Raw genomic sequence first — 24,285 nt, forward strand, 5'->3', positions numbered from 1 at the left:
TCATTTAATACTACACAGTGTTGGGACCCTTTCTTTTTTCAGGACACTGAGGTTAATTAAGGGAAAAATCTTTCTTCTGACTAAATGGTCCAGGGCCTCCTTGACTTTTTTGTTTCTTAGGCTATAAATAAAGGGATTCATTAATGGAGTTATCACTGTGTTCAGTATGCTGGCTACCTTGTTGAGGTCCAATGAGTGATTTTTTTGTGGCTGAACATAAATGAAAATAGAACTCCCATAGAACAGTGTCACCACAATTAGGTGAGAGGCACACGTAGAGAATGCTTTCTGTCGTCCTTTTGCTGAGGGGATCCTCAGCACTGTTGCAATAATGAATATATAGGATACACTTGTCACCAGTAATGAGCCTAGGAGGAGCAAGGCTGAATTGACAAAATTAATAATCTCAATCTTCTTTACATCAAAGCAGGCCAGCTTGAGAACTGGGTCAACATCACAAAAGAAATGGTTGATGGAATTGGGTCCACAAAATGGCAGCTGGCCTACCAGGATTGTAGGTGGTAGTACTGCAAAGAAGCCCCACATCCAGGAGGCAGCTATAAGTTGAAAACATACATGTGTGCTCATGATGGCTGCATATCTCAGAGGGTTGCAAATGGCCAGATAGCGGTCGAATGACATGATAGCCAAAAGGAAGAACTCTGTGGAACCTGTTGAGAAATATATGTAAGCCTGCAGGATGCAACTATGGAAGGCGATAGATTTTCTTTGACTCATGAAATTGAATAGCATTTTAGGGATAACTGTGGTGGTGAATATAATCTCTAAAAAAGACAGGTTAGCAATGAACATGTACATTGGGCTGTGAAGGCTGTTCTCACACCACACCAAGGTAATAACGATAAAGTTGCCTATCATAGCAACAGTGTAGGTGATGAAGAGTAAAATGAAGAGTAGCAGTTCAACCCTCTTAGTCCCAATGAATCCTAGGAGTATAAATTCATTCACAGTCCTTGTCTGGTTCCTCATTATGCTGTACAACTAATACAGTCACCTGAATAAATGGAGAGCAGCAAGATGAACAATTCTTCTTCTATGTTGAAATCTCTACATGATACAATGGTAGGGATACCATAAGTTATTTAAGCACAAAAGATGCTGGATGGTGATTCCTGTGGGATAATGCATGGAAATATGCATGAGAAACATCAGCTATGCTTGTTTATGTTTTTTTTTTAATAATATTTTATTAAGTTTTAACAATAACAAGGTTTTAAAACAAGAAATAAAAAAGGCACAAGAAAAATACATAAACACAAAAATACAAAAACACAAAAATACAAACATTTAACATAGGAAAAAAAGAAAGAAAGAAAGAAAGAAAAAGCAAAAGCAAAAATCCCTCTTTTTAATTTCTCCTCTTTAGTTAACTTATTTTCCTGACTTCCTCACGCCTCCCTTTGTTGTATTCCAATTAAAAATTGGTTCAGCAAATTCATACAGCTATGCTTGTTTAAGCCCAGAGATAAAGTGAAAAGAGTGGTGTAAAGATGGCTGCTAATTTGAACCTTTTTAATAGTTTGTTACTAGAGTTCATGGCAATTCAATATAAAATGATCCCCATTATGCAATGTCTTGAATCTGGCCTTTGTTCTTATCTTAAACACTTTAAACAAATTTTAAAATGTTTATATCCCATTAATTTCCAAATTAAAAAAGGTTTTCAATTTCCTAAATATTCCATTTTGAAATCAAAAGCACACAAAAGTGCTCAAATTTGACTCAGTTCTGATTATCATTTAATTTATCCAAAGTTATAGCATCTTCCATTTGAAATTGTATTGTTGAAACATTTTTTATTATGCTGCTACTCTGCTAACATTACAGACTTCAGCTTGCACCCTTTTCCTCTGTAGTGCTCCCCCCAGCATCTGCTGCAGAGCACTGAAGGCTCCATCAGAGCAAATTTTGAGACAGCAAGGTGATAAGAGAGGGATGGGAAGCCCAGTTCTGCAATTACAGCTCCCTGCATGCAACTTTAAATACAGCCCAAAGTATACATATAAAATTGTATTGTTTTGTATTGTATTGTTTTAGAAGGAAATTCCCTCTCCTTCCCTAGTAGAATAAAATTTAGGCCAACACAAAGGAAAAAAGAAAGTGGATGGCACATGAGTACAGATAACAAGGGAAGTAGGAAAGAAAAGAGAATCATGTGTACCTCTCTCAGGTCTTTCCTCTGTAACCAGTTCCCACAGTGCCTCATGGAAACCCTTAACTCTCATGCCTTTCTTTCTCTTATACTCATTGATGTGTTTGGAAAAAATAAAAACTCAGCTTATCAAAGACATCAACACCAACGACAACAATGTGGATAGTCCCATCAACCTCTGTGGTCTCTGTCTTGCCTCGTTTAGATAGCTGCAGAGATGAGAACAAAACACATATTTGTTTATCACAGCAATAAGTAATTTGTCAATTTTGTGTTCTTCGGTTCTGTGGGCCATGGAATAGTTTTAACATTTGAAGCAGATTGGGCATGGGTCTGAGAGGAAAAGAATACTTCATACTCCTTAAATTTTCAAAAGTTTCAATTTAAGTATTAGCGAAATTAGGAAGCCACTTACCTATGTCATACTCTTATGTTCTTTCCTTGCTGGTAGAGATTGAATCAGTACACTTCTATTTCCTACAGAATATATGGGAAAGGTTGTTCATCATACAATAGGTATATATCCCTAAGGGTCAAATTATGACAAAACATTCCTGAGTCAATTCCAAAGCCCTTATATGCAGAATTTTATAACATGGAGTGAATAATGAAATATTTCTGTATTAGGGATTTATAGATCGGTTCAGTGCTTAATCCTGTATGCAGTACCCCATCATACAGTTTCCGAGCGCAATTCAAAGTGTTGGTGCTGATCTTTAAAGCCCCGAACGGCCTTGGTCCAGTATATCTGAAGTAGTGTCTCCACCCCCATCGTTCTACCTGGACACTGAGGTCCAGCGCCGAGGGCCTTCTGGAGGATCCCTCACTGCAAGAAGCCAAGTTACAGGGAACCAGGCAGAGGGCTTTCTCGGTAGTGGTGCTTGCCCTGTGGAAACCCTCCCACCAGATGTCAAAGAGAACAACTACCAGACTTTTAGAAGACATCTGAAGGCAGCCCTGTTTAGGGAAGCTTTTAATGTTTGATGCATTACTGTACTTTAATATTTTGTTGGAAGCCGCCCAGAGTGGCTGGGGAAGCCCAGCCAGATGGGCGGGGTATGTATGTATGTATGTATGTATGTATGTATGTATGTATAAATAAATAAATAAATAATATTCCCAACGTTTAAAATGTTGTCCAACATAGCTATTAATAAGATTCAATTAATAACATTATACTGTATTAGTATGATTCAAAAATGGCATTTATTCTCATCAGTACTCTTCACTTCATTTTCCCCACAGCAAATAATTTCATTCTACCCTAAAGGTGTAACTGATATTCAATTAGCAGTTTAAATGAATCACTGTGGTACTTGAAGGTATTATATATCAATTATTGCAACCACAAGAGGAAAAAAGGAAATGCAAACACAAGGATTATTATTATTATTTCTTTATTAGTATCATTTTTATATTGCTACATATTACTATTATAACTGAAAATGCTGGCAAAATATTGATTCAATGTAATAAAAATAATTATTATGAAAACCAAATGAAAAGCATGTTGTCTGCTGAACATTGCCTATGTACTGAAGTCTCCAGACAGGAGCTGATAAATAGTATGTTCATTTATTGCCAGGAGCCAGTTTGGGGTAGTGATTTACAGTGTTGTACAAAGGCATGGGAGACCAAGGTTCCAATTCCCACTTAGACATGAAGCTTACTGGGTGTCTCTTTGCCTAACCTACCTCACAGGGTTTGGGGGAGGTTTTTGGGGGAAGGGAAAGAATCATGTACAGTGGAACCTTGGGTTAAGAACTTAATTCGTTCTGGAGGTCTGTTCTTAACCTGAAACTGTTCTTAACCTGAAGCACCACTTTAGCTAATGGAGACTCCCACTGCCGCCATGCCACAGCCACGCGATTTCTATTCTCATCCTGAAGCAAAGTTCCTAACCTGAGGTAATATTTCTGAGTTAGCAGAGTCTGTAACCTGAAGCGTATGTAACCTGAAGCGTATGTAACCTGAAGCGTATGTAACCTGAAGCATATGTAACCCGAGGTACCACTGTATACCACCTTGAGCTCATTGGAAGAAAAGGTGGGATAAAAACACAGTAAGTAAGTAAGTAAGTAAGTAAGTAAGTAAGTAAGGTAAGCTAATAGTGGGGAATCTCTGACCTAAATGCAACTATGTAAGCCTCTCTGTCTGGTTCTCAACACCAAATCCGTGAGGCGGGGTGAAGCACCCACCACAGGTGGCTGAAGCACAAGATGCAACACCCACCTCATCACTTCCGCCACCACCAGAACACCTCCCCTCCTGCCAAGTTCAGCAAAATGGGAGGGCATTGCTGCTCATCTTCCCCACTCCTTGGTTGGAGAAGATAAGCGTCAATGTCTTGCAGATTGCCACCCCTCTTGCTGAGTTTGGCATGCAGCAGAAGTGGGGGTGGGGTGAGAGGTGGGAAGCAGCAATGAAATGGGATGGGCCACCCCTGCTCAAGACTACCCAGGCCACAACAGCACCCACACTCTCAGGCCACATGGACACTCCAGAAGTGCATTGGCCTAGCTCATGTATCCCTGAACTATTATAATGCTCATTGTTTACCTGGATGGTGGGTGTGTATGTGTTAAGAAATCTCTGATGCATTAGGCTTGCCATACGCCCATAAAATTCCAGACATGCCAGGAAATTGGAGACCTAAAATGGCATCCTGGGGGGAATTTTGAATTTTAAGAGATGTCTGGAATTTCCCGTACATGTATTTTTGTTAAGGTTTTCTTTTGTTGTTTTTCCAGGAACTGAGTGAAGCTGTGCTCACCACAACAATAGTTTCTAGCAGCTGCAGAGACAGAACATAGTCATAGCACAGAAATTTTTCTAAGCCTGTTTCAAAGCCACCCAGGACTCTGCCATTCTACTGCCCATTTACCATTGTAATGCCCATTGTAGAGATCCTTTGAAACTCTTTACAATTTATTTTGTTTTAATCACTCTGAACAATTTGGTTTCAACAGCCACCGCTCACTGCTAACACTAGATCATTTATGTACAAGTTCAAAAGCACATGTTTAATACCAAACATTCGGGGATTCCAGTTGCTAACTCCCTTCATTTGGGAGAACAGACTATTTATCCCTAATCTTTGCTTCCAGATCTACAACAGTATGTGAGATATGTGAGCAGAATTCCCTGATATAACTCAATAAGCAAGTTGTTTCTTCTACATGCTGGTAGGAAATGCCCAGACACGCAAGGATGAGTCATCAGTTAACATAACATTGAAACAAAGTCATCAATTAACAAAACATTGAAACAAAGGCTGAATCTAGACACATAAAAAAAATAATGTTTCAGGAAAATGCACTGTAAACCTACTAATGGAAAATCACATTGCCCAAAGATGGAACTCCACAGTGCCATCTGGTGTCACAGTGCTATAACACATTTAAAACACTTTTTTCCTTTCTTTTTACTAATGTAGCTGATTCCAAAGACTCCATCTTCTTTTTTGCAGCTGTAACTGCACCAGCACCTTTTGCACTTGGTGCAGTTCTCTGCGAGGCATCTGCAAATTCAAACCTCCACACAACTTTTATGCACGTTAAACACATATTTCACAAAGAAGATCTCTCTTCTTTTTCTATCCTGCTAAGTTAACTCAGGAACATTTGGTGAAGTACATTTTGAAACTTTAAGTATTATTATTATTTAAATAAGTACACAATGTTTTATGGATTGCCTTTGTCTGTTTGCTTCTTGACATTCTCAAATAAGCTTAAAGGTTTGTTAAGACAAGTCTTATGCTTGCAGAAGCCATGCTGCCTCTACTTCAGCAAGATCTGTCCTTCTATATGCTTGAAAATGCTATTCCCATCCTTGAGTGTGAGCCAGTTCCAGCATCTCTTAGTTCCGGTGTCTCTCAGGTGGGCATCATTGCCATTAAAAGAAAACAAGGGAGGCGTTTGTGGTGAGTTCTACCACCTTTTTTCTAAAAGAAAATCAGCACTGACAGTAACTGTCATATTATGCAAGCTGCATTATTACTTTATAATAATCCAAAGAAGCAAAATTGGTCTTTTATATTCAGATGAATCACAACTCCGAAGCTTACAAATTATAATGATTGGAAAATATTTTATTTAAAATGTTCCGGAGCTTGCATCCTCTATGGGTGTCTGTGATGAACACAAAGTGATGGTTAAGTCCTTTTGAAACACAAAAGTTTTCTCATTATTTTCCCAACATTGTTTTTCATATCTTTGTTACGCAGAGTAAAGATCATGGAGTTCAGCATTGGTGTAAAAAGGCTGTAGAGGACTGAGGCAACCTTGTCTCCTGGAAATACCTTGAAAGGTCGGTCATAAACAAACATTCCTGGAACAAAGTTTAAGCTCATGACCATGATTTGTGCCGCACAGGTGGAAAGAGCTTTGTTCTTCCCTTCTGTGACATGTGCTCTAATCTTCACCAAGATGACAGTGTATGACACAAGCAAGATGAAGAAGATCAACGTGAGGAGCAGTCCACTGTTGCAAACCATCAGCAACTCTGGGATATACGTATCAGCACATGCCAGTTTGATGAGCTGTGGAATGTCACAGAAGAAATTATCCAGGATGTTGGATTGGCAGAAAGGCAGCTGAATGAGAATTCCAATCTGGACAATGGAGTGAGCAAAGCCACCCAACCATGACCCAGCTACCAAACCTATGCAAACTTCTCTGTTCATTATAACTAAATATCGCAGTGGCTTGTAGATGGCTATGTACCGGTCGACTGCCATTGCCACAAGTAAGAAGACCACAGCACCCCCAGTTAAATGGAAGAAGAAGATTTGTGCAATACACCAATTGTAGGAGATGGTATGAGTATGGGAGAAGAGGTCCCTTAATATTTTCAGTGATGTGACTGTCGATTCACTGATGTCTATGACAGCCAAGTTGGCTAGCAAAAAGTACATGGGTGTATGCAGGCTGGGGGTGGTGATCACAGTGACTATAATGGTGAGATTTCCCAACCAAGTTGTGCTGTAGACAGTGAGGAAAAGGAGGAAGAGAAGGGACTGTATTCTGGGATTCTGCGAGAAGCCCAGGAGGACAAATTCTGTTACTGATGTGCTGTTCTTCTCCATGTGATCATCCTACTGAGGCTCACTAAGGACCACTAAAAGTCATGTCATCAAATTACTTCCTCAAACAACTCTTGACATACCCATTACAGGTCCCCCACAACAATCAAATCATAAATTTGGGTTGTAGATAAACAATTGGACTTTATCAAGTATCACTTCATCTGTCCAGCATCACTAAAAAATGTAAACATTTTCCACAGTTCAAATCCCAACCTTGTCTATGGGGAAGAAAATCATATTGAAGTAAATGGGTCTTATTCCCCAGTAAAGGGATAAGGATTGCTTTACTTATTTTTGCAATGGTCATGGGCCATATTGATATAATCATACCGCAGTTTTTGTAGCAAATTTGTATGAATTCCAATTTGTTTTGGTCTATTATATGGTGGTTTTAACTTTCTGTATGTTTTAAATCATGATGTACATATGTTAGTGATAATTTTAGTGTGCTATCCTTTTGGAAACAACTTTCAGGTTTTTTCCCCTACAATCAAGCAGTATCTAAATGTTATGAAATAGAATAAATAAATAAATTTCCACATTTTATACCACAACAGTCCAATTAGCTGGGAACTTTCCATTTCTAATTACAAAACAAGTTGAAAACTGTCATCTTAGAGAAGCACAGTTATTTCTCCTTGGTGAGCATCTGTTCAGACGAATAGTGAAGTTCAGTGCACAAAAAAGTCTATTAAACCATCACCAACATATAGCATTCAACTCATCATTATCTTTTAAAATCATCAGTAATCCATGATAAGTTGAGCATTAGAAATCATGAAGGCAGAATATTGAAAAAAGGATCCAGCCCCATTTTTCTTTCTTCCAAAAGTATTTTGTTCCATTTGCTAGAGTCTATAGCTTATTACTCCAAGAATGCCTTCTTATCTTCTATATTGAACAAATTAGCCTTCAGTGATTCTGCTTTTAAAACCAGAAATAAACACAGAGACAAGAGTAAGAAAAAAGCTATAATGAAATGGTGACTTCAGAAACCTGCACCTAAAGTATTACCTTTGATGGAGAATAACCCTACAGTCTCCTGAATGAAGAATCAATGGTTATTGTCTCCTAGTAATAATATGAGATGACAAAGGATTTGTATCCAAAGGGGCTCTGGTGTTGGACATGGAGTCACCCCTATTCATATGTCTGCAAATAACAGAGATGCTATGAAATTGCTTATGAGTTTCAGCATTATGTGAAGAAGGTTGTACTAGGAGAAACTGGGAAATCAAAACACAGGGGAGATAATTAAGGTTCAATATGTGATTTATTCAACAGAGGCTCAGCTAATGTCATGAGATAAGCTGAGTCAGGGGCACAGTCCACAAGATTTGGTTTATAAAATCTAAATGAATAAGTGTCAATGAAAATAAATACTCCTGATGCCAACGGAATTGTTGTTCACCCACACATCCAGGGACTTGGAACCCTAACAATAAATAAAACAAAATAAATGTGATTTTTAAACAAATATAATGTTAATAAGATGTGCAAACCGATTTGATAAAGTCAAAGTAGGAACCTGTGCAAAATAATTTCAAGAAGCAAGAGGAGTGTCTTTGATTCAGACATATAGTGGTTTGGAACCCTACAAACAGTAATAATGATTGGGAAAACTATATTAGTAACACTATAGTGGAGCTTGCAAAGCTCTCAATTGGCCTCTCTGATGAACACATAATAATTTAATAATAATTTATTATTTACACCATACCCTTCTGGCTGGGTTTCCCAGTAATTGTGACAGTGTCATCCTTTTGGAAATTAGTGTTATCATCATGCATGTACAATATGCAATAATGATTCAGATCCACTAAATCTGACATAAAAACATCACATGGTTAGTACAATTTTTCAGAAAGATATTTTAAGTTTATTTAGTCATTCATGCAAAAGGTCCAGAAGACGTTTTCCAAGCTAATCCAATAAATGCCAATAATTATTAAGCACGTTAACTTTTCTTCCTGCTTTGTAGTTGCGTGTTGAGGTCCCCAGGGCCACCCCAATAACTCACACATCACACAGAATTTTTGTTTAAGATTTTTGGCATAATTTTGGCCACAAATTTATTAAAATACAAATTTGTGAGTGGTTGCTTAGGCATTGGTTGCAACTATCTGCCCCACCATGGGGGACAAACTGACATTCCGCACGATGCGAAAGTCAGAATAGGGGAATACACTTGGGTGTAGCGTCGGAGCAGGGAACCTGCCCTCAGCCCTCCCCAAATGCAACCAGGAGCTCATTGCTATGGCCCAAACCCCCTTGACAGAGTGGACAAGCAATAGTTAGCCCCCAATTCCTTTAAAGGAATCCCTTGCAGCAGCATTAGAGGGGCAGGCACAGCCAATCCATGTCCCTCAACCAACCAAACCATAAACCATTGCCTAACCATGAACCTTACAAGTTGTGACGATTTGCTACGCAGTAGGCAAAAACCAAATGGCACCAGCCAATCAGCCAGATGGACAAAATTCCTATCGGGCCCCTGCCCCAAAGCAGACGACCCCATGACAGGCATACAAGGTCAAAGCGAACAATCCTATTCTAGGGAGAGAAGGACGGGCAATCCAATGCATGGGTGAAAAGAGGAAGCCCTAGCCTCGTACAAGAAGTTTTAGCATTTCTGGTTGTCAATCAACAAATGGCAACATTAACTTCTTCCCAACAACAAGGGAAGCCCCAATCGCATCAGTGGCTAACGGTCAATTAGCCCACCCCCAACTTTGGAGTGTCCTAGCGGCCCCCACAGCAACACGTGCTCTCCATGAAGGAGAACACACTATATCACAGAAATAGTAAATAACACATTAATAAAGAAATACATATAGGTCAAACTAGAGTCACTTTATTTATTTATACCATAAAAACCGCTGCAGAGGAAACACTATTGGTTCAGGAGCAAACCAGAACCTGAAAGAAACTTTAGCTTAGGGCAACAAAACCCTTGATGCAAGAACTGGAGGCTTCACTATCCAGCCTTCATCCCATTCCTAGGCCACACCAAGAAGGTGAAGAAGTTAATGTTGTTTATTATTATTTACTACTTAAATGGCGAGTGTGTTGGTCCCCCCCCCCCATAAATGTTATGCTGGATGATACATTGATGTATTGAATGATCCCCCATTCCTTTCCCCCCTTCTCTTATGATATTTTTTGTGTCTGTGTGTTATAGGAGCCAACTGCTAAGGGCCATGGGGGCTTCACCCCTCACAATAAAATATTTGAGAGGGCTAGGCCCCAACAAAGTTAATGGGCATTCCCATTCAAATAGTGTGTGTGTACTGTATCATGTGATTGATTATGCATGGCAGGGCTTGACTGAGCCCCCACAATATTTTACTCAAGTTGGAACTCCATATATAAGAGGGTCCCCAGGTAGTGTCACATTAAGACCTTTAGAGGTCCTAAGCACTTAAAAGATGTTGGTGCCTCCATATATATCTAATTCAAAATATAAACAATAATAAACCACAAAATAAAATTTTATTTTTTGAAATGAAACGAAACCTACCATATGATGGAAAATGATATTTGGTTTTGTATAGTCTTCTGCTTTTTAGAACTGCAAAGTTTTTGATCAGATCCTCAGAACTAATCTTACATAATTTCTGTGCCCCCACCACCTCCTTGGTGCTAATTTTGCTTAATAGGTAATCCAACCTTGTCCCCAGGCTAAAACACAACTACTCCCTTTCCCACACCTGAACTTCCCAAAGTGACTAAATTAAAGACCTGGTTCGTCTAATCAATATAGGGCTGCCATATGTTCAGAATTTCCTGTACATAGCCGGGATTCAAACATTGAAAATATCGTCGGGGCAGAATTTTGGTAAAGCAGCTAAAATGTCTGGGAAGACTCAGGCATATGGCAGCCCATATAGGGAGTGGGTTTTTGGATGATTTTCCTTTAAAAGCCAAGATTTTGCAATGGGAACCCTAAATTAATAGCACACCAGATCATCTAATGCCCACCACGCAATTATTCAGTATGGAGTAGGTGAAAAACAACCACACCCACAAACAAGGTGGATCAGCAAAAAAATTCCTACTTGGCCCCAAAGCAACCAGCAAGTCACATTGATAGCTCAGACAGGCAGGTGCTGCTGCAAAGAGAAGAGGGAGAGGTGTGGATGCCCAGCTCTTAAACAGGGATGTCTGCCCCAGCCCCACGCATAAAACATATGAGTGATGCAGGAGCATCACACAGGCTGTAGCAGCCTGGACAGGCTGCCAATATGGCTTACTGCCCATAGGTGGAATATGCAGTAGAACAGGGCTTTAAGGGCAGGGAGAGAGAGAGAGAGAGAGAGAGAGAGAGAGAGAGAGAGAGAGAGAGCACTCCTGCATTGGAATAGAAAGCAAAATAAATTTTAAAAATGTAGTATATACTTTTAGAAAAACATCAACAAAAGGTGCTTAAGTTCTATGTCTCTCTTTCATGAACACATAGTGATGGTTTTGTCCTTTCAGAAAGCAGAAAATTTCTTGTGAGCTTTCTAATTGTGTTTTTCATCTCAGTATTACGCAGAGTAAAGATCATGGAGTTCAGCATTGGTGTTAAAAGGCTGTAGAGGACTGAGGCAACCTTGTCTCCTGGAAATACCTTGAAAGGTCGGTCATAAACAAACATTCCTGGAACAAAGTTTAAGCTCATGACCATGATTTGTGCCGCACAGGTGGAAAGAGCTTTGTTCTTCCCTTCTGTGACATGTGCTCTAATCTTCACCAAGATGACAGTGTATGACACAAGCAAGATGAAGAAGATCAACGTGAGGAGCAGTCCACTGTTGCAAACCATCAGCAACTCTGGGATATACGTATCAGCACATGCCAGTTTGATGAGCTGTGGAATGTCACAGAAGAAATTATCCAGGATGTTGGATTGGCAGAAAGGCAGCTGAATGAGAATTCCAATCTGGACAATGGAGTGAGCAAAGCCACCCAACCATGACCCAGCTACCAAACCTATGCAAACTTCTCTGTTCATGATAACTAAATATCGCAGTGGCTTGTAGATGGCTATGTACCGGTCGACTGCCATCGCCACAAGTAAGAAGACCACAGCACCCCCAGTTAAATGGATGAAGAAGATCTGTGCAATGCACCAATTGTAAGAAATGGTATTTGTATGGAAGAATAGGTCCCACAACATTTTCAGTGATGTGACTGATGACTCACTGATGTCTATGACAGCCAGGTTGGCTAATAGAAAATACATGGGTGTGTGAAGGTTGGGTGTTCTGATAACGCTGATTATAATGGTGAGGTTTCCAATCCATGTTGTGCTGTAGACAGTGAGGAAAAGGAAGAAGAGAACAGACTGTACTCTTGGATTCTGAGAAAGCCCCAGGAGGATAAATTCTGTCACTGCTGTGCTGTTGTTTTCCATGTGAGCATCCTGTTGAATGATGTAAAAAAGAAGGGTTTTTTTTTTGCAATGATCACTAAGGGGCAATAAAAATCATGCCGCCAAATATTGTCCAAAGCAACTTATCAAGTACACCTGCCAGAAATGTTACATATTAGAAGCTCTTCCTGATTCTAATGATATTATAGGTCATATAATACACTGGGTAACTTAGGTGGACAAAATTTAAGTCCATGTGAATTCAACCATACCTTTAGATTGGTAGTATTTATGATCACTGTTATGTTTCAAAATTGGGCTTCTGTTAGATCATGTCAACAGATAACCAATAGTTTCCTATTGTGGCACAGATCATGTTATATTCTAAAGACCAAAACACTAACTATAATATCATAATATTTTACCATTCCTTTAGTACTGAAAATATTGCTAACTCTGCCATGATTACTACTACTGTTGCTTCTACTCCTAGTAGGATGACAACTCTTGTTACCTCTTGTTACTGTATTTCTTTTGAACACTCTTATAAACAGGATTCTGTACTCATGGGTTTTTCCTCCATGTTGTTGTTGTTGTTGTTGTTGTTGTTGTTGTTGTTGTTGTAATATCTGTAACAATGTTTATATATGTAAGGGAGCTGTACGTTGTATCAGTTCTGAGCCTGATAGAACATTTGGTTAGTTGGCCGACACATATTCCATCATGTAGCCATTATATTGTTTACATTTTGGGGAATTGTAAAGATAATGGAAACATGAGTATAAACTACATTCCCTATGTTGGTCTTCCTCATCTCCATCAAATATTTTTAATATGCTGCCTAATATGCTAAAATGATAATATGCTGCAAAGTGTATTCATATGAATACACTAACCTATATTTCTATATAGCAAGTTTAATCTTCAAATAATAAACAAAAATATTGTTGAAATGTTTTTTTCCCCTCAGGGGCACAGTTTTAGACCAGAATATTTAATTTTCTACAACTATATTTCTGAACCAGCCATAATTTCAATATGCTGTTGATGCCACAACATTCCCATTACAAGAGCATTTTCTGATTACAATTAGAAAAGACCAAGCTGATACAGGAATACTTTCATTTTCTTTCTAGAAGCACAGATTCTTTCATTTGGTGGACATCTCTTCAAAGCACACAATTCAGTGCAGATAGCCAGTCAACTTCACCACCAACTTTTAAGATAATCAGGATCAGGCATCCAGAAACTGAAAAAGATCCAAGTCCTATTTATTTTGTTCTTCTTTCCAGAAGCAGATGGGTCCCAGTTGCTAGAGTGCACAACATATTAGTCTGAGATCTTTAAAGTTATTGTCTTTGGTGACCAGGTGGAGAATAGCTCTACAATATCCTGAATAGGGAACTGGGGCTCATTGTCTCTGAATAACAAATGAGAAAATGGATTTTGTGCACCTTGCTGGTGTTGACTATGACCTTCCCTCTTTGGAAAGGAGGCTTGCTGCAAACTGAGAATGTAATTCAATGGAAGGGGACTTCATCCTCAATATATGTCCTATAAATATATTTATATTCAACATACCTTTAAATGTCCCTAGGCAACTTATGTAGTAGTAAAAGCCAGGAAATATGGACTAATATGGGAACTTGTGTCCCTTTTCAGCCAAGCACCTCATGATTCTTCAAGAAGTATGCGAGGATCAGAAGCTACAAAAAAGTGTTCTGTTCTTAATTCTCTATAATTTCATAGTCCCAGCTTTAATAAATGAAACTTTCAGTATGTCAGAGGGAGTGAAGTTAAGTAGGCTTCTCCCTATACAGAAATCACTAACACCTCCGGACATCCTGTGATGCCTAAAACAAAAAAAACATCACCATCATCATCAACAACAAAACTATTGATTGAACTATGTGGCTAAAGCTACTTAGTACAGCCAAGGTAATAATAATGCAAAATAATTCCCCAAAAGGCTTGTCTGTGAATCCAGCTGGATTCTTATTAATCAAATAAACAATGGAAGACTCCAGCCACTGCACTCAAGCTTTATCAGACTTTGGAGAATAACTGTATCTGCACTGTGAATCGGGAACAAAACCACAAAGGGGATCATTAAAGATTTTCAAAGCTACAATCAGCTAAATATTGGCACAGCCATTACAACAGATATTGTTTCTTTCCTTTTCCTTCTTTTTTGTGAGCAAGACATACACATACAATTTAACTTACAAGTAATACATAGCTACAGTATTTCTGTGTTATGTACTTATGGTACCTTGGTCCACGTTTATTAGTTGTTTCTGTTTAAGAAGGTATATTTTCAATTTGTTACCTGCTCTGCTCTAAAATGTGGATATTATAGTGGGGATTTTTATTATTTGACTTTCATTTGTGATATTTTAGGGTATTTTGAACCACGTAGAGATTTTAATAGAAATACAAAGTGGCATATAATTTACCTAAATAATTTTTTTAAAAAAAATACAGCGAAGCCAGTATGGAAAAGAAGTTTAACAGTTAGAGAACCAATCATAATGTTTGGACTATGACCTGGAAGATGCATATTCAAATCCATACTCATATATGTGGATAACTGGAGGAACTTGGGTCAATCGATATCAGCCTAAACCATCTGACAGGGGCAGTGTGAACAGTATATATTTAAAACCCATTATTTCCATGAAATAATCTTGTGAACTGTAGTTTACTCCTCACAGAGCTACATTTTCAAAACCCTTATCAAACTATACTTCACAGGATTATTTCAAGGAAATAATTTGCTTTAAATATTATTGTGAGAATAGGTGCAAGGAGGAGAACCATGTTTACACTTTTTAGTGGGAAAGGGTACGCGTGTGTGCAGTACACAGAAAGTACATAGCTTTGTTGAAAGCCATTTTGTCTTTGTTCAAAATTCTTCAGATCCCTGTTCCATGCTAACACGAGGTCCTACACTTGATTCAAAAAAATTGCTTTAGGTAAAACTCAGTGACAACTTAGGAATGCATGAACTCACCACATTAAGTCGTTAGGTCATTTCATACACGTGTCACTGTTTCATGATTGCTAGTGAATGGGACAAAGAGAGGCCAAAAGTGGGGTAAAACAAGGCAACAACTTTATCGGTTGTTATTATATTATGTGTTGGCATGGCATACAGGCAGGGATCCTGGCATCTGCTGCTGGCTGATGCCTCTCACACGCCCTAGCCTCACCCTAGACTCAGAACTCAAAGAGGAAGGGAGTGGGCCACATTGCAAAGGCTATGCTTGACGGGGCCCAACCCATGACGTTGGTGTGAGGCAACCATTCTCAGCCGCCCTGAGTTGAATCTGAGACTGTACATGACTCCACCCAAGACCCCTTATCAGGGTTCCTTTATTTGGCTATGGATTATGGCCCATACTTCTCCCATGCCAAAAATCAAAAGTTGTGACACAGTGTTACTTCAAACCATTTTTTTAAATTACAAAGCTGTATATGTTGTTATAAAGAATATACTTTAAAAAAGCAAAAAATAATAATATGCAGATACCAACGTCCAAAATTGGACTTAGACACAGATTTGAGGGAGGGCAAAGAATGTATATAAGATGCTGTTGAAATGTGTACAAGAATAACATGTAATTTTAATCTCACATGTAGATAGTGTATCCCCAAAGACTACCTTCCTTTCTGCACCTCTGTCAAAAAGTCACCCACTGTGACAAAGTGTGGGTTCTTGCCAAAAACAACTTGTCTTGAAATTATTCAGATATTTCCTCTGAGATGGAAAATATATAGCCATAATGGATGTTTACTTCAGGTAAAATTGAGTGGCAAATCTAAGAGTACTCATTCTCAGTGAATTTTCAAACTGGATCACTATAACACTATAACACCATATAACTATAATACTATAACATCTTCAACAGTCCCTGTAAAACCAAGACTATTTTGGGCACTGCAATCTCCCCCTCCCTCCAAAAAGCACTTTTTGGGCCTATGTTCAAAAAAAGTGTATCTTTTGGGGCCACAATGGGTTATTTGACTTTTGTGGGTTAGGGTTCTGAGAACAGCAGTCTCTGTGAGAAAGATGTCATTTTGATCCAGTTGTTTTGAATAACATATTATTCCCAACCAATTTTCTAATGCTGTTTTTCATTTCTGTGTTCCTCAGAGTGAAGATTATTGGATTTAGCACTGGAGTGATTGCAGTGTACAAGACCGAGGTTATTTTGTCCACTGGAGATACCCGGAAAGGGCGGTCATAAATGAACATTGCTGGAACAAAATGTAAGCTCATTACTATGACCTGTGCAGAACATGTAGAAAGGGCTTTGTGCTTCCCTTCTGTGACATGCATTCTAATCTTCACCAAAATCATAGTATATGATACAAGTAAGAGAAAAAAGATCAGTGTGAGAAGCAGTCCACTGTTACAAACCATCAGTATCTCTGTAATGTATGTGTCTGTGCAAGCCAGTTTGATTACTTGCGGAACATCACAGTAAAAGTTGTCCAAAATGTTGGGCCCACAGAATGGTAACTGAAGTACCAGTGCTACCTGGACAATAGAGTGAGCAAAGCCACCCAACCATGTTCCAATAACCAAGCCTATGCAAGCTCCTTGGTTCATAATAAGTAAATATCGCAGTGGTTTATAGATAGCTATGTACCTGTCAACAGCCATAACAACTAGGAAGAATACCACAGCACCTCCAGTGCAATGAAAGAAGAACATTTGGGCGATGCACCAGTTGAAGGAGATGGAATTTGTATGAGAGATGAGGTCCCACATCATTTTGAGTGCAGTTACTGTGCAATCACTGATGTCTATCACAGCCAGGTTGCATAAAAAAAAGTACATAGGTGTGTGGAGGTGGGGTGTGTAAATCACTGTAATTAAAATGGTGAGGTTCCCAAGCCAGGTTATGATGTACATGGTGAGAAAGATAAAGAAGAGAATGGACTGAACCTTTGCACTCTGAGAGAAACCCAAGAGAATGAATTCTGTCACTGTTGTATTATACTTCTTCAGAGCCATTTGGTGTCCTTACAATATAGCTGCAAAGGAAGTTATCATAGTGAGAGCATTCACTTTTTCAATAATAACAAAAATATTTGGAAAAAGATAGTTTCTTTATGTCCATGATTTATTTCTATCAAATATTCATTGTGAATGGGAAATTCAGTGTTAGTTACAGCAGTGTGGGGGGGGGGGGGGGAGGCCTTCCAGTATTATTTAAAGCACTGGCATCTATGAAGTGGGCCTGGACCCACTACAGTGGTACCTTGGTTCTCAAGCTTAATCCGTTCCAGGAGTCTGTTCGTCTCCTGAAACCATTCAGAAACTAAGGCATGGGTTCCACTTGGCTGCTGGAGCTTCCTGCACTCAAGCAAAAGCCGCGTCGGATGTTCAGCTTCTGAAAAACATTCACAAACTGGAACACTTACTTCCGGGTTTGCGGTGTTCAGGAGCCGATTTGTTCGGCAACTAAGCTGTTTGGGAACCAAGGTTCCACTATACTGGGTTGCAGCTGGACCTAAGGTAGGTTGCATCAGCAGCAGCACTACAACCATATTAATATATAACAAAAAGGATGCAGATCCCCAAATACATGAAATAAAGTTGGATCTTGGCTCTTAAAATGTTGAAGAATGCCATTTTCAAGAGCACCAGTAATTGCCCAAAATCTAGGCCAGCCCAATATTTTTTTTTTTTTTGCTTGTGGTGAAGGACAAGATGATCAACATTCCAGTATCACAAGCCAAACATTGAATCTAATTTCATATCCGGTTATGGGGCTGTGGTCATCACCACACCTCAGGACAGTACACTAGTTTAGAAAGCACAGGGCGGGTTTGAATTTACTTCAACCACTCACTAGCACTCCCTGCCCCTCAGCATATGCCACATAAGATAGCTATCTCTTTCTACCTAAAGGTAGTTCTAGCCCTTTCCAGAATCCACCTTTGTGTGTGTAAGTAGTTCCTCAATATTGATAGACTATATTAGGCAAGTTGTTGTGATACTATTACTTAGGCTACTTGAAGGAGCAGGGGCCACAGAACATTTAGAGAAGCAGTACTATGTTCCAGGAAAGGAGAAGATCCTGCATTGACACACTTGATGATGGAAACTACAGAGATACATATTTGGAAGAAACCTGAGAAACCTAATACTAGCTCTATTCTTATGCCATCATTTAATTTAGCGGTCCAGTCCACAAATCCTTACTCCAGACTTTCACAACCTGGTGTTCTACCAGTGTTGGATTCCCACTTCCATCAGCCCAGCATGTCCGATGGTTAGAGAGTTAAGAGTCCATCAACATCTAGAGAACACCAAGTTGGGCTAATACACAGAGAGCAGTGCATGACAAAATTTGGTTTGCTCATCTTAATGCAAACTGTGAGAGGTGATTCAGTTTTCTCTGGGATTCAAAACATGAGAAATACAGAATCACCCCTAGCTTGTATCTCAAGCTCAGGATTAGAGGTCCTGTGGCCCTCTAGATATTGATGGAGTCCAGTTCTCATCAACTTCAGCTTGCCTCACTATTTGTCAGGGATGGTACAGCTACAGACCAACAACAGCTGTTCTGGAAAGCACAGGTTCCCCATCCTTGCCATAGATTACAATTTCCAATTGACAAAATGAGGTTCAGATGATTTTCTAATTAGCAAAAAGGAGATGTTCTGTTGTCTTACCTGTTTCAGCTACTTCACATAAGATTTAGAAGCGGCTTCACAGTGGGTGAGTTTAAAATCCACCTCTATCATGGTTCCAAGAAATTATCTCTCTTGTTATGACTTCAGATTGTTTGCTTCGGTTCACCATATTTCTTTAGCAGCTTTAGAGACCATACCAATATAAAACCTTTTTACTTCAGTTTCCAGTGTGCATTTTCTTGACAAATGTGTGAAAAGCAGGAAGAGAAAGCAAACTTTTGAAGACAAAAATCTTATGGATAGAAATCATTAGCTGAGAGTTACATTTTGGAATGCAATTTTCATTCAACTGTATAGTGAAGCAGCATTTCGTAAACAAGGCCAAGCTGAAAACTCTCTAAGTTTCCAATGCAGGAGAAGAGAGTTGAACTGATAAACATTTGTTTGCAGAAAATTTTGAATTCTGCTATATTGTTGTATGCACCACCAATCTCTGAGTAGTGCAAGATTCAGGGGTTCTGGGTGCTTACCTAGGTTTTGGCTTCACTGGAATGAGGGACAGTGGGGACTGTGGTGTCTTTATGATATATGGTTGTTTTTACATATATATGCAACCTGAGGCTATGATGTAGCATTAACACCCCAGTATGGTATTGCTTCTCCCATAGCCACAGCCTTGGATTCCAGCAGAAATCAGGCATGGCTCTGTCCCTGAGCTGCCTAGCCTGCAGCCTCCTGCTTCTAGCTTCTAGCTCTCTCGCACCTTAACTCTGGTTTTTGTCTTTGTAACTACCAGATAGTCGAGGGAGGGTGCCTTCTGGTGAGAGCCACTTCCTTTGTTACCTTAACAACCCATACTCAGGCACGATTACCAAGAATCATGTCTGGCTGTTTCAGCAGTGGGATCCTGGTTGGATCCAGGAATTAGAAGAGACTCAGCCATACAGCCTATCCACTCCACCCCCCCATAAAAAGAACCACCTAACAACAATATTCTTCTCAAAGGCAGCTTTGAAAGTGAACAAGGCACACAACTGAGAGCTTCCAGCGTCCTATCTAGGTCCCCATTTCCTAGATCAATGATGCAATACACTCATTCTCTATTCATTTGTTCCAGTGTTCATCCATCACAGTTTTGCAAAGTAATCTACAATCCTTCCTGACACAATGGAGTTATCAGAGGCTGCCTTCAGTGTATAGAGAGATAACAAATAGCTGTTTTCAAATGGCATTATGGGGGTAGAGAAACATTCAATGAGCACATTGTGGTCTTCTTATTCTCTTACCTTTTTAGAGAGCAGCACTGAGCTTCCCCAAATACCCAAGTTATTGCTTTCAGGATTTTTGCCTTGGACCTCAAGGGATTTCATTAACAAGTGCATATATTTTTAAAGGTCCCCTCTCCCATTGTATTTTATGATAATTCTCAGGTGTGGTGATATGAACTTCCTGTGAGAATGTGCAGAGCCACACACTTGCACCTCAATGAGTTTTGACAGAATATAATGCTCTTCTAAAATTAGGGATACTTCTTTGGCAGCTCCACACCTATACAGAATATATCAGTGCCACGATTTAATTTATTGGCTCAGTCCACAAATCATTACATCTTTCCTTCATTACCACTGACACCCTTCTTGTTGGTTACCCACTCCAGTAAGCTCTAGCCAGCATGTCCAATGGACAGAGAGTTGGAGCCCATCAACATATACAAGGATACTGAGTTGGGAAAATAAGACTATACCCACAAAACTGTGCAAAATACAATTTTGTTTGCTCAACTGAGAGGAAGTTATGTCTGTTGTTTCCCTCTGCAGGAGCTTTGTTATGGGTTTAAATAAGGAGGTCCAAGTTCACCCTCTTGATTTGGCCTTGAGGTTGCAAAAGATCACGATACTTTAAGGCTTTTATTTTTATTTAAAACACTTATAATTAGCACCAAAATGAAGAGCTGGTGTATAACTCTAGTAAATAAAAAAGACTTAGATTAAAATATGCCCCCCAACCCTCCCCTTTAAATCACAAAAGACATGAGTCAGTCAAATTTAGCCACTTTAATACCATTGAAGCAGAGGAGTAAAAGCACCTATTTATTTATTCCTTTTTTGAACAAAAATATTCACTTTCACTTCTTCCAGGTTACACACAGAATGGGAAGGCACACAAATATGGTAATAACTACATTTTATCTTTGCAACAACCTTCAGAAGTAGGCAAGAGTAACAGAAATTAAGGAACCCAAGTTAGTTCTCTGTCTAGGTGGAGATTTGAATCTGGTCTTCATGGCCTATGTCCAACATACTACAAGCTGTCTTATACTGACTCTCTCCCATTTAAATAAAAGAATCCTAAAACTCCAATTGATGGAATATCCTGTAACATTCATTTCTTAAGAAACATTATGATTTTACTGAATGAAAGTTTCAGGCAATCCTTCACCTTCTCATTCCTGAGACAATATATGAAAGGGTTTAGCATGGGTGTCACTATTGTGTTCAGTACTGTGCCTATTTTGTTGAAATCCAGAACGTTCCCTTTGGTCGGACGGACATAAATGACAATTGAGCTCCCATAATACAATGATACCACAGTGATATGAGAAACACAGGTTGAGAAAGCCTTCTGTCGACCTTGTGTTGATGGTATCTTCAATACAGCAACAATAATATAAATATAGGACACAACTGTTATAAGAAGTGAACCCAGAAGCAATATGCAAGATGTCCCAAAATCAACCTTTTCAGCCAATGATGTGTCAGCACAGACAAGCTTGAGCAAGGGGGCACTGTCACAGAAGAAGTGGTTGACTATATTTGGGCCACAGAATGGAAGGCCAGCTGTTACAATGCTGGGAACTAGAATAATCAGAAAGCCACCAATCCATGATCCCAAAAGGAGCTGGAAACAGGCATTTCTATTCATGATGGATGCATAGCGCAATGGGTAGCATATTGCAACGTAGCGATCAAATGACATTACAGCCAGAATGAGGAATTCAGTTGAGCCCATGAGGAAATAGAAGAATGACTGAGTAAGGCAGCCTACAAAGGAGATGGTCTTCTTCCCCGTGATAAAATTTATTAGCATTTTAGGCATGACAGCTGATGTGATTATGAGTTCCAGGAATGAAAGGTTAATCAAGAAAATATACATAGGCAATTGAAGCTGGTGATTGGCCAGGACTAGTGCAATTAATGTAACATTACCGGTAATGGTCAATGCATATATAATCAGGAAGGTAATGAAGATCAGAATCTCAACAGAGTGGATTGTCTCAAATCCCAAAAGGATGAACTCAGTCACAATAGTCTTATTATATTTCTCCATATTTACATGCATTCTATTCTATAGGAAACAATATATTAGGAAAAGAAAGGAAAAGAAAGAAGCAGAGTTGTTCACTAGGCATGGGCAGCAACCACAAGATTCACTCTTAATCCATATTTATAGCATTTGGAAGCAGCCTGATTGGTGCTGCATCCAAAACAGTTGTTCTGATTCTGTGTTCTGCTTTGATTTGTTATTTGGAGCAAAATCTTATATGAAATATGAAGCTCTGTTTTGCTCCCATTGAGGATAATGGAAAATCTCCCACCAAGAATCAGCCCCTACCCTCTCTTCAACATCCCTTCCCCATTTGATTTCTGGGTGTTTTCTCAGTCAGCTTCTTTGTATCTCAGAAGAGAAATGAAGTTGTCATTATTGAATGTCGAAGCAGGAACTCAATGCCAAATTTGATGAAACAACCAAATTTTTTGAACCAATGTCCTTCTCATGTCCTTATGAGGGGGTCAGCTGATATATTTTTGAAACCAATTCTTAACTGTTGATGGATGATCTTGTATATTGGATCTGTAGCAGGTGGATTTCTTGGAAATTACAAAATTAAGGAAACATTTTTTTAAAAAAATCATGTCTTATTTATAATGCATTTCTAACTCAAGAACAGAAAGTTTTCTTATGTTTCAAATTGATGATTTGGGCCATCAAAGAGATACATGTGTTAGTTAAAGGGTATGAGAAAACCCAGGGGGTAATTTTAGATTCTGGATGTAGTGCTATTATGAGGTCCTCATTAAATTATCAGGAATGTTACTTCAGTTGTGAAACACCATATTAATATTATTTTCTCTTCCCTCTCCCTACAGCATTCTGCTTAATTCCTGATGAGTTATTGAATGGAGCAATACAGCCAGGACCAGTGGAGTCTAAAACTCCACTTGCCAAAGAAATAATATTTATGTACTAAATGTTTTACAACTCAGACCTAAACATGTATACAAAAGCTATGTTGCCCCAACCTCATGCTTAAAGTGGCAGTGGTGGTAGTGGGGAATAATTCAGTTCACGTTCAAAGCAAATGTACCTAATTCACATTTTCCAAAACTATATGAAAACTGAAACACAGCCATCCTTCATAATTCACATGTTTTTGAATTTCACAGTGCAGTTAATCAGTCATGTGCCGTTAGCAAAAAAAAGAAGCATTTACTAAGGTAAATAGTGCATGAAAATGCATATATTAGTGAAAATAGCATTAAATACATTATAAAAGAAGTATATTGAGCAAAGTTTCACATAAAATTATTTATATTAGGAGAAATGGACACTAAAGTGGTGATAAAATTTCATGAGATCTTTTTAAATAGAAACTGATGCGGAAACGTGGAGAACTGAGAAAGTGAGGGAAACCAAAATTGGTCTATGATACTACATTTGGGCAGAACTTGTGTATCCAATCTCAGGCTCCTCTTTTCTAACATAGCAATTATCAGCCTACCTCTAATAACTCCGCATAAATCTCTAAAAGTCATCGGATGATACAGAAAGAGATCATATTCCAATAGCAGGATTTATGATGCTTACCTTTACAAATCCCAGCAGGGAAAAAAGTGGAGGGACAAACAGTGAGAGCCTTATTTTTGGATATTCCAAATATGTCCCTGCAGAAGTTCTAACAGAAGGAGAATATCAGATTAATGGAACCAAATGCTCCCTATACCCAATAATTTGGAAACT

The 24,285-nt window shown here is 38.9% G+C and overlaps 5 protein-coding genes across 5 annotated transcripts; all 5 read right to left on the reverse strand.

Annotated features, from left to right (window-relative positions):
* On the reverse strand, nt 1-990 carry LOC310830512 (olfactory receptor 6M1-like; the record flags this gene model as incomplete). The annotated part of the gene is made up of 1 exon (XM_083710292.1): nt 1-990. One exon carries the CDS (start codon nt 988-990, stop codon nt 1-3), a length of 990 nt encoding a protein of 329 aa, XP_083566418.1.
* Nucleotides 991-6,326: 5,336 nt separating this feature from the next.
* Nucleotides 6,327-7,259, reverse strand: LOC310830513 (olfactory receptor 4D1-like; the record flags this gene model as incomplete). The annotated part of the gene is made up of 1 exon (XM_083710293.1): nt 6,327-7,259. The coding sequence occupies one exon, from the start codon at nt 7,257-7,259 to the stop codon at nt 6,327-6,329; it is 933 nt and encodes a 310-aa protein (XP_083566419.1).
* A 4,432-nt stretch (nt 7,260-11,691) lies between these two features.
* LOC310830514 (olfactory receptor 4D1-like) lies at nt 11,692-12,657 on the reverse strand (the record flags this gene model as incomplete). Its single annotated transcript, XM_083710294.1, has 1 exon — nt 11,692-12,657. One exon carries the CDS (start codon nt 12,655-12,657, stop codon nt 11,692-11,694), a length of 966 nt encoding a protein of 321 aa, XP_083566420.1.
* A 4,033-nt stretch (nt 12,658-16,690) lies between these two features.
* Nucleotides 16,691-17,638, reverse strand: LOC310830515 (olfactory receptor 4D1-like; the record flags this gene model as incomplete). Its single annotated transcript, XM_083710295.1, has 1 exon — nt 16,691-17,638. The coding sequence occupies one exon, from the start codon at nt 17,636-17,638 to the stop codon at nt 16,691-16,693; it is 948 nt and encodes a 315-aa protein (XP_083566421.1).
* Nucleotides 17,639-21,648: 4,010 nt separating this feature from the next.
* Nucleotides 21,649-22,605, reverse strand: LOC310829615 (olfactory receptor 6M1-like; the record flags this gene model as incomplete). Its single annotated transcript, XM_083708321.1, has 1 exon — nt 21,649-22,605. One exon carries the CDS (start codon nt 22,603-22,605, stop codon nt 21,649-21,651), a length of 957 nt encoding a protein of 318 aa, XP_083564447.1.
* Between the last annotated feature and the right edge of the window lie 1,680 nt (nt 22,606-24,285).

This window comes from Podarcis gaigeae, assembly GCF_964106915.1.
Source record: "Podarcis gaigeae genome assembly, chromosome: 13".
In the NCBI taxonomy this organism is placed as follows: Eukaryota; Metazoa; Chordata; class Lepidosauria; order Squamata; family Lacertidae; genus Podarcis; species Podarcis gaigeae.